Below are 13,456 nucleotides of genomic sequence, written 5' to 3'. Positions count from 1 at the left end.
CACAGCAGTCAGGTACTCTGGCACCACGTACCATCTGTTTAGGGTCAAACAGAACTCTAATTTTCTATTTGACTTGGAGGTCTCATTCCAACATTTGACATACAGTCAAGCCCAAAATTATTCATACCCCTGGCAAATTTTGATTTAAAGTTACTTTTATTCAACCAGCAAGTTTTTTATTAATTGGAAATGGCACAGGCATCTCCCAGAAGATAATAAGACGATGTACAAGAGGCATCATTGTTGAAAGATATATTTCTAAGCTTTTATTTACATTTGAACAAAAAGTGGCGTGTCCAAAATTATTCACACCCTTTGCAAACTGTCACACTCTATGGGAGAATCCAAAGTTCTATACCATTCCAAATAGTCCAAGCTGTTCTAAAGCATCCTAATTACCCTGATTCATTGGGAACAGCTGTGAGACAGCAACAGGTGAAAAACAGCAGCTCTCTGCAGTTGGTTTTTGGACAGTCATGGCTAAGACAAAGGAGCTCACTGAGGACCTCATCTGGCTCATCTGGACAAAGAAGACGACTTCTGGTCCTCTGTTCTGTGGTCAGGTGAAACAAAAATTGACTTGTTTGGCCACAATGATGTATCCTTCATTTGGCGTAAAAAAGGAAAAGCCTTCAACCCTAAGAACACCATCCCCACTGTCAAACATGGTGGTGGGAACCTAATGCTTTGGGGGTGTTTTTCAGCCAATGGACCAGGGAACCTAATCACAGTAAATTACACCATGAAAAAAGAGCAATACATCAAGATTCTCAACAACAACATCGAACAGTCTGCAGAGAAACTTGGCCTTGGGCACCAGTGGACATTTCAGCACGACAACGACCCAAAAACACACAGCAAAAGTGGTAAAGAAATGGTTAGTGGACAAAAACATTAACATTTTGCAGTGGCCCAGCCAGAGTGACTTGAATCCAATAAAGAATCTGTGGAGGGAGCTTAAGATCAGGGTGATGGCAAGGAGACCCTCCAAACTGAAAGAGCTGGAGCTCATTGCTAAAGATGAATGGGAGAAAATACCAGTGGAGACATGCAAAAAGCTGGTCAGCAATTACAGGAAGTGCTTGATTGCTGTAATAGCCAATAAAGGCTTTTCTGTTGATTATTGAGAAGGGTATGAATAATTTTGGACATGCCACTTTTTGTTCAAATGTAAATAAAAGCTGAGAAATATTTCTTTCAAAAAAGATGCCTCTTATTATATTCTGGGAGATGCCTGTGTCATTTCCAATTAATAAAAAACTTTCTGGTTGAATAAAAGTAACTTTAAGTCAAAATTTGCCAGGGGTATGAATAATTTTGGGCTTGACTGTATAATTTTCTTTTTTGTTTTTATTGTGAGATGATTTGGTTGGGCCATATTGATTAGTGTCTGTCCTGAAGCCCCGGTGTGTGTGTGTGTGTGTGTGTGTGTGTATCTTTGTTCACCTTCTAGCACTGAAGGCCTTTGTTCTGGTTGGGTTGTGGGTCACTAGATTGGAGGGCTTCATAGGATTTGATGATTCCCTTTTGAATTTCAAAGTCTCCCTCCAGTCTTTTATTAAGCCCCTAAAATGTCCCTAAAAAATAATCTTGGTTCATCAATATTACATATTTAAAAGTTTTTTTCCATGAAAAAAAAAAAAAAAAACATCCCTTAGTTCCCTAAATGGAACTTTAAATCTTGCCCTCATTAAAAATGTGCAAATCAGTGAATATGTAAATGCCCCCATCTCATAACCAGAGCTCGGTTCACAGAATGTGGAAGACCTGTTCTGCTGCACTTATGAAAATTGTGCCATATTTCATAATCTAGCCATTAAAAAATAAATATTTTTCAGCGAATCTCTTGGTTATACTGTCCATGTGAAGCAGCCATTTTCAGTTGGTCTTGTTTTTTTTTTTGAAAATGAAACAACATCACCGGGGCTGGTGCTCATGATTTGTAAAGCCTCATCCTGTCAGTTGATGGGATTGGCTGCTGGATTTGTGACGTACCAAGTCTAGCTGGCCTGGGGTTTGTCTGAATCTCAGGTTTTAGGTAAGTGCACAGACACCACCACCTTCAGAGGTGTGTGGGCACGCCAGTAGTGAAAAACAGTGCACAGATAAACATCAGTATTGTCAAAGTCAGACATTTTAGAGGACATAAACATAAAAAAACACGCTTTTTGAGTGGAGAGGGTCTTTAATTATTAAAGGGCAAGTTCTGGTTGAGTTCTGTCCTGCCTGCATTGTCCATGTGTCTGTGAACTTTAAGTATGTTTTTGCACACTTCTGCATGCAGATTCCCCACACATCACTACCATGATGTATTACTGGGTGTACTAATGAATTTAGAATTTTGAGCCAGGTACTACTTGGAATGTCAATGGAAATGTTTCTTTTGATGGCCTAAAAAGCCCGTCTTGCCTTCTCCTTCAGCTCATCAACACCCATGCCAAAATGCCCAGTGGAACTGATAATCAGGCCTAAATATGTATAACATTTTGTATGCTCCATTTCTCAATGTAATCTGTCCCTTCGCTTCCAATTTTAATTGCACATCTGTTATTCAAATACTTTGTTTCAACTGAATCACAACTTTTACCCCCTATGCCACTCCCTATTAACTGATAAAAGAGCCTGTCATGCCACATACAGTCAAAGGCCTTTTTGAAATGTACAAAACATATTTGATTTTTATTTTAGTGTACATTTGTGTTCATGAGCGTGGTCAGGGTAAAGATTACGGGCAAATGTGTGACGGTTAGGCATGAATCCAATCTGACTTTTCAATCACAATCTCTCAGTCTCTCTCTCTCTATCTGTCTTCCTGCGACCAGAGTGTGTGATGGGAGGCCAGTGTGCCACCTAAGAGTCAGCATATCTCTCATACAATCATGAATCACTGAGCAGCTGTACTTCTTCTGCACTATAAACACTAAGAAACAGCGGATATCAGCAGGAAATGCACAGCAGGCACTGGCTCACAACATATTCATAGTAGATTACGAACTTTACATTGTAATAATAATAATAAAAAACATATCATGTGATGGTTCATAACATTTACTAATGTTATGAAAGTGAGGCTAATTTAGCAAAGCAAATGAACCCCACAGAAGCATAGACCTGGGCTAAGACCCCCATTAGGCCTGGGATTACAGTTATTTCACACTTGCAACTCTGAATGTTGAATATCCCCACACTTTGCCCAGGACTCACTAAAAGTCGATGAACACCAGCTTTTCAGGGATAAGCCCAAAAAGTCAGTCTTCTGGTCTGCAGTGTGAGTCAGGGTTAGAACAAAAGCATCAGGATGATGTTGTTCAATCAATTCGATGAGACAGCATTTGGATGCTGTGGCGACAGCTGGCCTGAGATGCTCAGCAGGCTGTGATTTTCAAAGGTCAATCCTTTACTGTGAGGCCAGGGTTAATAAGCATGAGTGTGAGCTGGGGCTAACCTTTGCCTAGGGCTAAGAAATGCTTGCGAGAAAATGACTTAATGTTCTTATTTGTCACTGTTAGCCTCTACCAATGACATTAGCAACTCTTTAATTAAAATGCGTTCACAACCAGACAGTGACAGCTAGCTAAACCAGATGGTATGGTGGCTCGCTTATGAGCTTATCAAAACACAAAATGGAATCCATCAGATGTAGCAATCAGTGATGAAATTGGTTTCTGTCAGATTCTTTAAATTCTTAATTTAGAGAAAGCCATGAGCCACTGTTGGCCAGGAGCTGAGGAGCTCCAACATGGCCGACAGCTGATGTGTTATGTCAGGCTCAAAGTCCTCTCAAAGTCCTTCGTTGCACTGGAACACTGTGCGTCAAATGCATAGCCGCCCGCTCAGGTATTTGCAACAAGGCACCTGTGTCCACTTCAGAGAAGGGTGCTTGTAACACAAAGGCTTTTCAGTTGAAGGCACTGATGTAGGAAAAACACAAGCAATAATCATATGTTAGCCCTTACTGTTTACAATATGCAAAAACTACTATGAATGGGGCTGATTCACAGCATCCTGTTATGTGCATCATATATCAGCATGCTGTAAAAGCGAGGCCATGACCCAGGTCACATCAACCAAATAGGTTTGTATTCCCGTTATGGAACATACAGTTGACTCAGCCAGAGGGCGTGTGCACAGGAATCCTGCTGTCTTTCCTTGAGTGTGACAGGGACAGAGGAAGGTGGTGGATGCATGTTTGTGAGTGCCACCCAGATATTGGGCACACACATACATATACAAGAGCCTTTGCAGTATGTGTACTTGTGTGTGTGTGTATGTGTGTGTGTGTGTGTGTGTGTGTGAGACAAGGCTTTAGGTATGTGCGGACGAGTCCTCGCTTTGCCGAGATTTCATTAGCACGTCCTTCTCCCTCAGCTGTCAGCGGTGCGAGCATGGGCGACATTTGCGTAATGAACCCGGGGGGTCAGGATCAAATGGGAGGCAATGGAAAGAGCCTGGTGGACAGGAGGGAGGGCTGAGGATGAAAGAGAGGAGAGGGGGATAAAACACAAATCCACACATCCGGGAGAGAGAATGTCAAGGGAAACAAGAGCCTATTACGGGCTCTCTGTGTTGTGTGTGTGAGAAATAAGACTTCCAAAACAAGTACCAGCAGAGGGGATTTATCTTAATGCTGCACTCAACGTCATTAGCGCCAATTCACTGAACTGCTCCTTTGCAATTTCATTTTGATGATACAGTCAGGCTGTTATTGGTGATTTTGCAACTTTTCCTTCATTCTTGGAACCACAGAGAGCGACATCAACCAGTGGACTGACCTCTGTTTGTCATGGATGGGCAGGATCATGAGGATCCTTATGTAAATGTTGCTATTACAGGCTTTAATTCGGCCTGCCATGCTTGTCACTGGACGCAGAACTATTTTCAACCCTTGGGAAGACGCACGGTGCCATTCTCCACTCTCTCCCTTTAGCCCTCTTTCCAACACAGTAAAGCAAGGCTCCTGCTGGAATTAGAAGCAGCCTAGTTCCACCTTGAACGGTGTGCTGACACAATACCACCAAACACGCCGGCTGCAGTGCTTTGTCCTCATCGCTGACCCCATTCGCTCAACAAAGGCTCCCTCAGGTCACAGAGAGAGGATGATGGTGACTGGTGATCAAGTGGGGTGAAAGCTGTGTATTTAGGTAACATGTTGAAGGACGGGACCCTGGTGCCATGAGGACAACTTCTTAACCCACTGGAGCATCAGATGTTGACATTTCTTTGCCTCTTTATGGGTTAGACATTTTATTCTGACGGGACGTTAACCAGCTGAAAACTTTATTATCTCTAACAATACTAAAAATGTTATTCCCTTGCAGCCTAATATGGAGCCGATCAAATGTGTGATGGTTACGCATGAATCATTTCCGACTTATCGATCACAATCTCTCAGTATCTCTCTCCATCTGTCTTCCTGTGATCAGAGTGTGCGATGGGAGGCCAGTATATCACTTAAGAGTCACCATATCTCACAATACAATCATGAATCACCGAGCAGCTGTTCTTTCTTTGGCACTAAAATACCAAGGAAAAAAGAGAAAATAAAGAACAGATGATGTTATAGCAGGAAATGCACAGCAGGCACTGACTCACAGTATATTCATAATAGACAATGTAGGCTACTTTTCATTGTAATAACAATAATAACACATCAATTTTGATGTTGACTTATGTTGCCAATACACCCAAATGAACCCTTTAAAAATGTTCTCTGTTTCTGCATAAATATGACCTACAAAGTGATCAGAGGTCCTAAAACTAGATAAGTGGAACTGGAATAAAGAAATGAGACACAAATCTATAGGGATGCTTGAATTTTCACCATGTGTAAATAGTGGGCACACCAACACAATGTCCTTGAGAAGATCAGACTTTGGTCTTGCTCAGACTGCAGGCAAATCAGATTTGTTTCTCAAATCAGATATTTGAGACAGACAGCCCGCACCGTTATTTGCAAGTGATCAGATTGGATTTGTGTATCCAAGACATCACCAACCTGTCTGCATGGGGTTGTTGTGGGACGTACGCCAGTCAATCATGAGAAATGTACAGAAGCCATTGGTGTATGTAAGATTGGATAATTTTCCTAAATAAATAAATAAAGGAATTAAGTTTAATGTTTTTTGTGTCATTTTTTAAATGTGGTTTCCTTTATCTAGATTTAAGACTTTAGGAAAATCTGAATGCGTTTTAGGTCATATTTATGCAGAAACTGAGAAAACTGCAAAGGGTTCACCAACTTTCAGGCACCATTTATGTCTGTATAGATGCTGATGTCCCTTGTTTGTGGTATGGCTGCGAGTTTTATTTGAGCACACTGTTCAAAAAGCAATAGGGAGGATGAAGAACACATAGTCACAGCAATAAAATCGAGGCGGCCATTTTCATTTGGCATTTTGTCATCTTATCAGTGGAAGTTTCAACGGGCCGCAAGCCAAACCTCCAATATTCTGCTGAAGGCTACAAGTGTTGCTATCAATTCCAATTCTAGGCAGCCATTCCTTGTCTCTTATCAACATACGGTGTTATTTAATCAAGAATTCACCAGCCACGCAGGGCCACACCGCCTTACGTGAGACAGCTGATGATTTAAATGCTTGTGGTCACTTCTTGAGAACTCTGCTGCATCATCAGGGCCGGTAGCGTGACAGTTATAGAGAAATGGGTCGGGATTAGACGAAGTCACTGGAAAGCAGAAGTTATTGTGGGCTCTGTAAGCACACCGTGTGGCGCCTTAGTTTAGGCTTGTGTCCAACACGCTAATTGGTTGAGTGGATTAATTTCACTTGAGGCTTTAATGCGCACAATCTTAGTATTTCAGGGAAAGTGTTTGCTGGAGCCAAGATATTTGTGCGCCTGTGTTTGAAAGATGCAAAGTAGTTATCTAATTCTCTCATTTGAGTCTCTCTCTCACTCTCTCACATACACACACACAAACACATAAAATATGCATTTGTTCTAATGACATTTTATGTCCGCATAAAATATTCATACAAAGATCTTTACCAGAATGAGATGTTTTGGAGATCAGTTTTCGAGTTGAAATAATAAATAATACATGCATGCGAATATGGTTGAAGATGTGAAAAGTCATTTTAAACTTCTAAGCTGGAGAGCCATAATTGTGCCACAAAGTTGGAGCAGAGCATAATCCTTCTGCTGACAATAGGGTTTGTCTGATATAACAGCAAACTGTTGGTATCGGCTGATATCGGCTTCAAAAGCAATATTGGCATTGATCTAAAAATTATTTTTACTGGCGATGATGGAATGGAATTTGCCAATGTTGCAACCCTTTATCCTCTGGGAGTGTGTCTTTAAAACAACTGTCAAAATGGCAACATAATAAAACTAACATGGAGTTTTATTTACAAAACATATAATTATTTTAGGCTATGTCTGTTTGAAAAAACTAAACCTGTATTCCAGTTTTTACAAAAATTGAGATCAGTGTTGGCACTGGTGTGCGTCATTGTGGTTAGGAGGATATAAACAAAAATTTACATCCTTGGTTGACAAGCATTTGCATGAAATCTATTTTAGTTTTTCAGCTGCCACAGATCTTTAATCATTAAAGTCGTCTATAGAGAGTAAAACAAACAGGTGGGTAGCAGGTTTACAGCGGTGAACAGAACCAGCGGTGCTCCTGTGTTTGGTTTGGCATTTATGATCAGGTTCAGGCTGCACAAGAACAGATAAGACATTGCAGCAGGAATTTTAGAAGAAAGACACCTTGTTAAAAAATAACCATCACACATCAAGATAAGCTTAATTTATTTACCATCATCATCCCAGGGTAACAAACACTGCAATGGATTGAGGATAATCACCCTTATCTTAAAAATGTGCTGCATGATTCTAATGGTCGGTGGATGAAAGCCTGCCGCTGAAAAGGCATTTTACAGAGAATAAATGTCTATTATGCTTTCAGAAGACCATTAAGTGGGTCTGTGTTTCGTGACTTGGTCAATAGTTGGCTACTCGTGCCCGCAGCTCTCCTCACACAGATGAGCTGTGCTCCCTTTTAGTCACCTCGGTGTCACCTCTTCCCTCACTGTCGTCTCCATGGTCACTGATGGTGGGAAATCCAACCCTCTGCTCAATCCATTGGGTTACAGAAAGCAACTTTCTGTCTTGCAGGGCGGGGCCTATGAGCTGTAGACCAATGGGAAGGCCTCGGCTTGATAAAGATGTTGGCACGGAGACAGCAGGCAGACCTGGAGCAAACAACAACAACAACGGGGAAAAAAGCAGGTTGAGAGAAAGTTCAAAGAAAAGAAAAGAAAAGAATCTCAAGGTTATTTAAAGGCCAGTTTGCAGAGAGATAAGAGGAGGGTGAAACTTTAACCGTGTTCAAACTTTAACAGCGCTGCTTAAGGATCAGTTTTGAGGGAAACTTCAAAACAAAGTTTGCACAGCTTTTAATGAAGTGCCTTTGCTCACAGAAGCACGAATCTCTCCATTTGCTCTCATGATAACGTTTGATCAACAGGCCTTTGTAGTCATATGGGGGAAGGAAAACACCCATTTCATTTCCAAATGTTGTTTGGAAATGAAATGGGTGTGTGATGGCGCAGATCTGCACCAATACAGAGAACACATGTATAAGTAAATTAAGGCACACACACACACACACACACACTTTCACTTCCTGTATACACATGCGACATACACCAGGGCCTCTCTCTCTCTGTGTACCTGCCATGTTGACAGGCTGGGTGAAGATGTCTTCCTGGGCGCTGCGTGTTCGGTTGTCTTCCTGCATGAAGTCAGAGTAGCGCGACGCGTCAGCCAGGGTGGTGGGCGTCAGCAGCACGTCCACACCCGATTCAAACACGTGCCTGAAATCGTCTGCGATCAGCCGGCGGACCTGCTGGGCCTTCACAAAGTAGTGCTGGTAGTTCCTGGAACAAGGATTATGACTGTCTCAATAGTTTATTCTTGCCCTGCCACCACACTTTTTTAATCTCAAGAAAGGCCACTTGGCAAGCTCATCCCGTGACAATAGCCACCTGACAACAGAGGAAAGGTTAAAGCTATAAAGTGACACAACAGCCCTTAATAGCGCAGCGCTTTGAATCGAAGCCCTGGGTGATATGAACACCGTGAGAAAAATGAATGAGCCGTCTTACTGTTTGAGCAGGAAGTAGTTCCCTGACAGTATCCTGCCTCTCACCACATCGTTGAAGCCCTCGTGGCGGGTGGAGGCGTACATGGCCTCCGTCGAGCTGTCCACCTCACTGCGGTGGCCTGAGAGACATGGGACACGAGACCGCAACGCCAGTGTCATCATCATCCTCTGACATCCAAACATCCCCTCATCATCATTAGAGTTTTTTTTAGTTTGCTCTAGTCTGTGTGGGTTACATGCTGGACAGGGTCTGCAGCTTGGATCTAATTCAGTTCAGTGGATCCAAGAAAGCTATAAAGCATTATTTTGTTTATATTTACATGCCTCTTGGACACTGTAAATGAGAGACATGTAGTGTCCTATATCTAGCATTTCTAAACACCGATTTATCAATGCAGAATTAATTGTGGCAACTTAGTTTAAGTACCATTAAGGTAACTTCTATCTCTCGCCAGTGGCATTCGTAGTGCTACTGCTACCAAAAAATTAGTACTGCATTTTTCATAAACCATATTTTTTTTCTGTTGCTAGTCACTAATGTTTCTCTGCACGCGTTTGTTTTTAACAGTAAGAAGGAAACGAGGATGAGAGCTGATAAGTGCCAAAGTGTTTTTTTCCATCAGCCTTTTGCTTATGCCACCATTTGCAGCTGCAGGAAGCTCTTGAAGCCTGAGCTCATCATCTTCCTGTTTATGCATTATGAAGTAACTCAGCAGATATCCTGCAAAATTGGAGTGGCACACAATGTAAACTGCTACATCTCCTGTGCCGGAGTCAGTTTTGATACATTTTTGATGTGGCTGATAAATTTCCGGCGTTGTATGTGATATTTGCGAGTGATGGTCAGGCAGCTTTAAACTGTTTTATGTCACGAACTGGGATTTGCTGTCCAGGACGACCTGCACACCCCAACATAACATCTAGCATGCAAGAGTGTATTTTGGCTTTTGTTGACTAGTTTGGCTGGTATGTGTACTTCATTCTCATATTGTTAATTTCTGAAGGCCTGAAGAGTGGTCGGGGCAATTATGGTTTCTCTCTCAGGCAACATACAGCTAGAATTTACATTGTGTAATTGTGCAAGAGGCAGACTGGCCCGTACCGTATTGCAGGCCGTCGAAACGGGCCATGTTAGATGCCACCTCAGCATGGCACAGGACGTGGTAACAGACAATGGAGTGCTGGGTGTGGGGGAGGGACACCTGCTCCACTCTCGCACCCGCTCTCTCAAACATGTCGGCAACACGACTCCACTGTGCCAGCGTCTCCTGGGACAGTCCCGGGGCGTGGTACTCCTGAGCCGCATAGGGAAATCAGACGCGCAGCTTTACAAACCGAATGCATTTTCGTTCCATGTTTGCTTATTCAAACAACCACATACAGGTATATTATTAAGAAACTATATGCAATTTATCAGCAAGACGAGTCTGCACAGTGCTAAAAGCAGGAATACAAATATTCGTCTTCACTTTGTTCTCCAAATAAAGTAATGATGGTACAGCATTTTTAACTTCTATATTTTCACTTTTTTTAATCATTCTAGTGTAAAATTCTTCAGACAAAGGTCTATAGCATGCCATGATATATGAGATGCTTGGGGTCTATGAAGAGTTTCATTATGACAAACTGGCAGGGAAACAACAGCAGCCACAGTGAGCGATCAGACAATAATGACTCAGTATAAAGCGAAGCTCACCTTTGGGATGCCTACACAGATGTTCTTGATGTCAAAGTCTTCAGGTAGCTCTGTCAGCGACGAGGGACTAGGCACTGTTGTTGAATCTCTGACATCTCGGCCTTGGAGGACACCTGTGTGACATTTCAACAAAATCCACCGTGAGATCTCTATTTGACGGCAGACATATTACGCCCCAATGATGCATCACTGACTCAATATCACAAGTTTGATCAATGCACAACTTCTGACGTGGTTAGCCTTTAGGCTATGTGGGTGAGCACATAGTAGGTTCAAAGAGGTTGAGGAAAAATAGACCTTATATAATACTGACTATTCAAAGGAAAAAAAAGACAAAGACAAGAAACGGTTCTTTTTCTGTCTTTGTAAAAGCACAACTCTGAAACAAGACATGGTGGAGACATGGCAGCCGGCCACCAGTTTCGTACCCAAGACAATGGCTGCGTCACTGGCACTGCGGGTTATGATGCCGGGGACGTCCATGGAGTTGACCAGCGGGATGAGGCCGTGCCTGGACACCAGGCCGTAGGAGGGCTTCAGCGCCACAACACCACACAGAGCTCCTGGGTTCCGCGTGGAACCACCGGTGTCCGAGCCCAGAGCTCTGCCAGGGGGACACCGAGGGTGAAATGATTTTACTTCGGGCATGAATGGACAGACATGATGCCTAATTTATGACTTGTGCTACTGCAACAGTCTAGTTTACTTACCTGATTAAATCAAGGTCAAATAAGCAAAATAAATTAAATAAATGATGTGGCAATATTGCATATTATACTGTGCTTTCCAGTTGCTATACGTTGTTGAATCCAATCTATCAAACAATCTCTTTTCGAGTTTCTCATCAGCATTCTGGGATCTGACCCCATCTCTGTATTTTTTTCACTTACAGATAGCTGGTGAGCGATGCCACAGCTGCAGCACTTCCTCCTGAACTTCCTCCAGTGATGACCCAATCAGAGTCTGGATCCGCCCCCGTCCGGTCTCGGTAGGGAGCAGCGTAGCTCCAGGGGTTCCTCACCGGACCGAAGGCCCCGTCTGTACTGCCCGCACTGGAGGGGGGAACAGGGAAAGAGGAATGTAGTGACAGCCAGAAATCCTACAGATGTGTTATCAGTAGTTGTGACAGCTTTATAAAGCAACTTCACTAACTCAAAGCTGGATTTGAAACTTAGTGGATGTTACTAAAATAATTCCTGCATGAGAGGTGAGTGACAGTTATCCCGACCTTCATGCCGACGGCCTTACCCCATAGCAAACTCATCCATGTTGGTCTTTCCCATGAGAACAGCCCCCTGATCGAGGAGCTTCTGGACCACCGTGGCGTTGAATGGTGGAGTGTAATCTGCAACACAAGTCAGGGATGAGTGTCACCATCAGTTCTAGTGGCACACAGGGAAAAGTGAGACATGACGCCTTTTGCACAGACCTTTGAGCATCCTGGAAGCACACGTGGTCCTGACGCTCTCAGTGCAGAAGTTGTCCTTGACAGCAAAAGGGATTCCATCTAGAGGACCTTTGGGAGCACCTGAGGATGACACAGATCAGGTAGGAACACCTGTGATTTAATGATATAGTAAAAAAAAAAATGCATCATGATTTTCATTTTTGTTGAAGAAAAAAAAAATATTAAATTGATGATACAGTGATACTGACATTTTTAGTAAGGTCTATACCAAACATTTTTTCTTGTTTTAAGTCTACAGAGCACAATTTGCACACCAGGGCATGTCTGTAACATCATAATACTTCATCTAAACAATGTTTTGTTACATATTTTACCTCTATTTTACCTTACTTCTCAAAAGGTTGCAGCTATTGCTATTTCGATCATATTTGGATTAACAGTTCAGCTGTGACTCTACTCTGAGTGGGTGGAAATAGACCCATGCCTGCACCTTGGAGCAGCCTGCTGTCGGCCTCCTGCGCCTGCCTCAGTGCCAGCTCCTCGGTCACAGAGATGTAAGCGTTGAGGTGCTGGGTCCTCCTGATGCGGTTCAGACACCTCCTGCACAGCTCGGTGGCTGAGATCCTCCCCTCTCGGAGGGCCAGGGACACCTGCAGGGTCCAAACACACACAGCTCAGCCATCATACTGGGACCTGTGCACTCTGGACTGATGGGTGTATGACAACACCAGCAGACAAGCAGTTCAGCCATACTGTCATGCCCTTATCTTATAAAATACATATCTTCAACTAGATACACACAGAGTTTTACTGACTGCACTGAGGAAAGGACAAGACGTCAACTGTATTATTAATAATAATAGTTATTATTATTTTGTATTGTCACCTGATAAAATGTGGCTATAGCTCACTGAAAGCTGTTCTCATTTAAATTTATTAAGCTAAAGTTAGCAAGCATGAATCATGAAATGAGGTTTAATATATTTATTAAACAATATTAAAAAGCCACGTTCATGCCGTAAAGCAAGTACCATTCGTACTAACCTCCCTTATTGTCAGGCTGAGCATATTTATTCTATTTTTCGTTGCCGAGCCTCTCAAACTGACCACAACCTTGGAGCGGTGTGAGCGGCACTAGTAAGCTGCCATGTTTGTTTCCATAATCCGCGTCGAGCATCGCGGACTGTGATTGGATGACGGCTGAGGAAGCAGCGCTCTGATT

At 42.8% G+C, this 13,456-nt stretch overlaps 1 protein-coding gene across 1 annotated transcript; it reads right to left on the bottom strand.

Moving 5' to 3' along the window:
* Positions 1 to 7,756: 7,756 nt before the first annotated feature.
* On the bottom strand, positions 7,757 to 13,418 carry qrsl1 (glutaminyl-tRNA amidotransferase subunit QRSL1). Its single transcript, XM_030044064.1, has 11 exons — positions 13,279 to 13,418; positions 12,725 to 12,884; positions 12,256 to 12,354; positions 12,075 to 12,171; positions 11,717 to 11,878; positions 11,255 to 11,430; positions 10,827 to 10,939; positions 10,233 to 10,425; positions 9,132 to 9,249; positions 8,698 to 8,903; positions 7,757 to 8,216 (listed from the first exon to the last, which is right to left on the bottom strand). The coding sequence occupies exons 1-11, from the start codon at positions 13,300 to 13,302 to the stop codon at positions 7,999 to 8,001; spliced, it is 1,566 nt and encodes a 521-aa protein (XP_029899924.1). The 5' UTR covers positions 13,303 to 13,418; the 3' UTR covers positions 7,757 to 7,998.
* Between the last annotated feature and the right edge of the window lie 38 nt (positions 13,419 to 13,456).

Source organism: Myripristis murdjan, chromosome 22, assembly GCF_902150065.1.
Source record: "Myripristis murdjan chromosome 22, fMyrMur1.1, whole genome shotgun sequence".
Classification (NCBI taxonomy): domain Eukaryota; kingdom Metazoa; phylum Chordata; class Actinopteri; order Holocentriformes; family Holocentridae; genus Myripristis; species Myripristis murdjan.
Note: the sequence above shows the minus strand (reverse complement) of the source record. Positions and strands in the feature narration are given on the sequence as shown.

Excerpts from the sequence above, each read along its gene's own strand:
- qrsl1 (XM_030044064.1), bottom strand. The coding sequence starts at position 13,302 with ATGCTCAGCCTGACAATAAGGGAG. Across the intron at positions 12,172-12,255 it reads TGCTTCCAGGATGCTCAAAG|ATTACACTCCACCATTCAAC; the intron begins GTCTGTGCAAAA and ends CTTGTGTTGCAG. Across the intron at positions 11,879-12,074 it reads ATGGATGAGTTTGCTATGGG|TGCGGGCAGTACAGACGGGG; the intron begins GTAAGGCCGTCG and ends TCCCCCCTCCAG.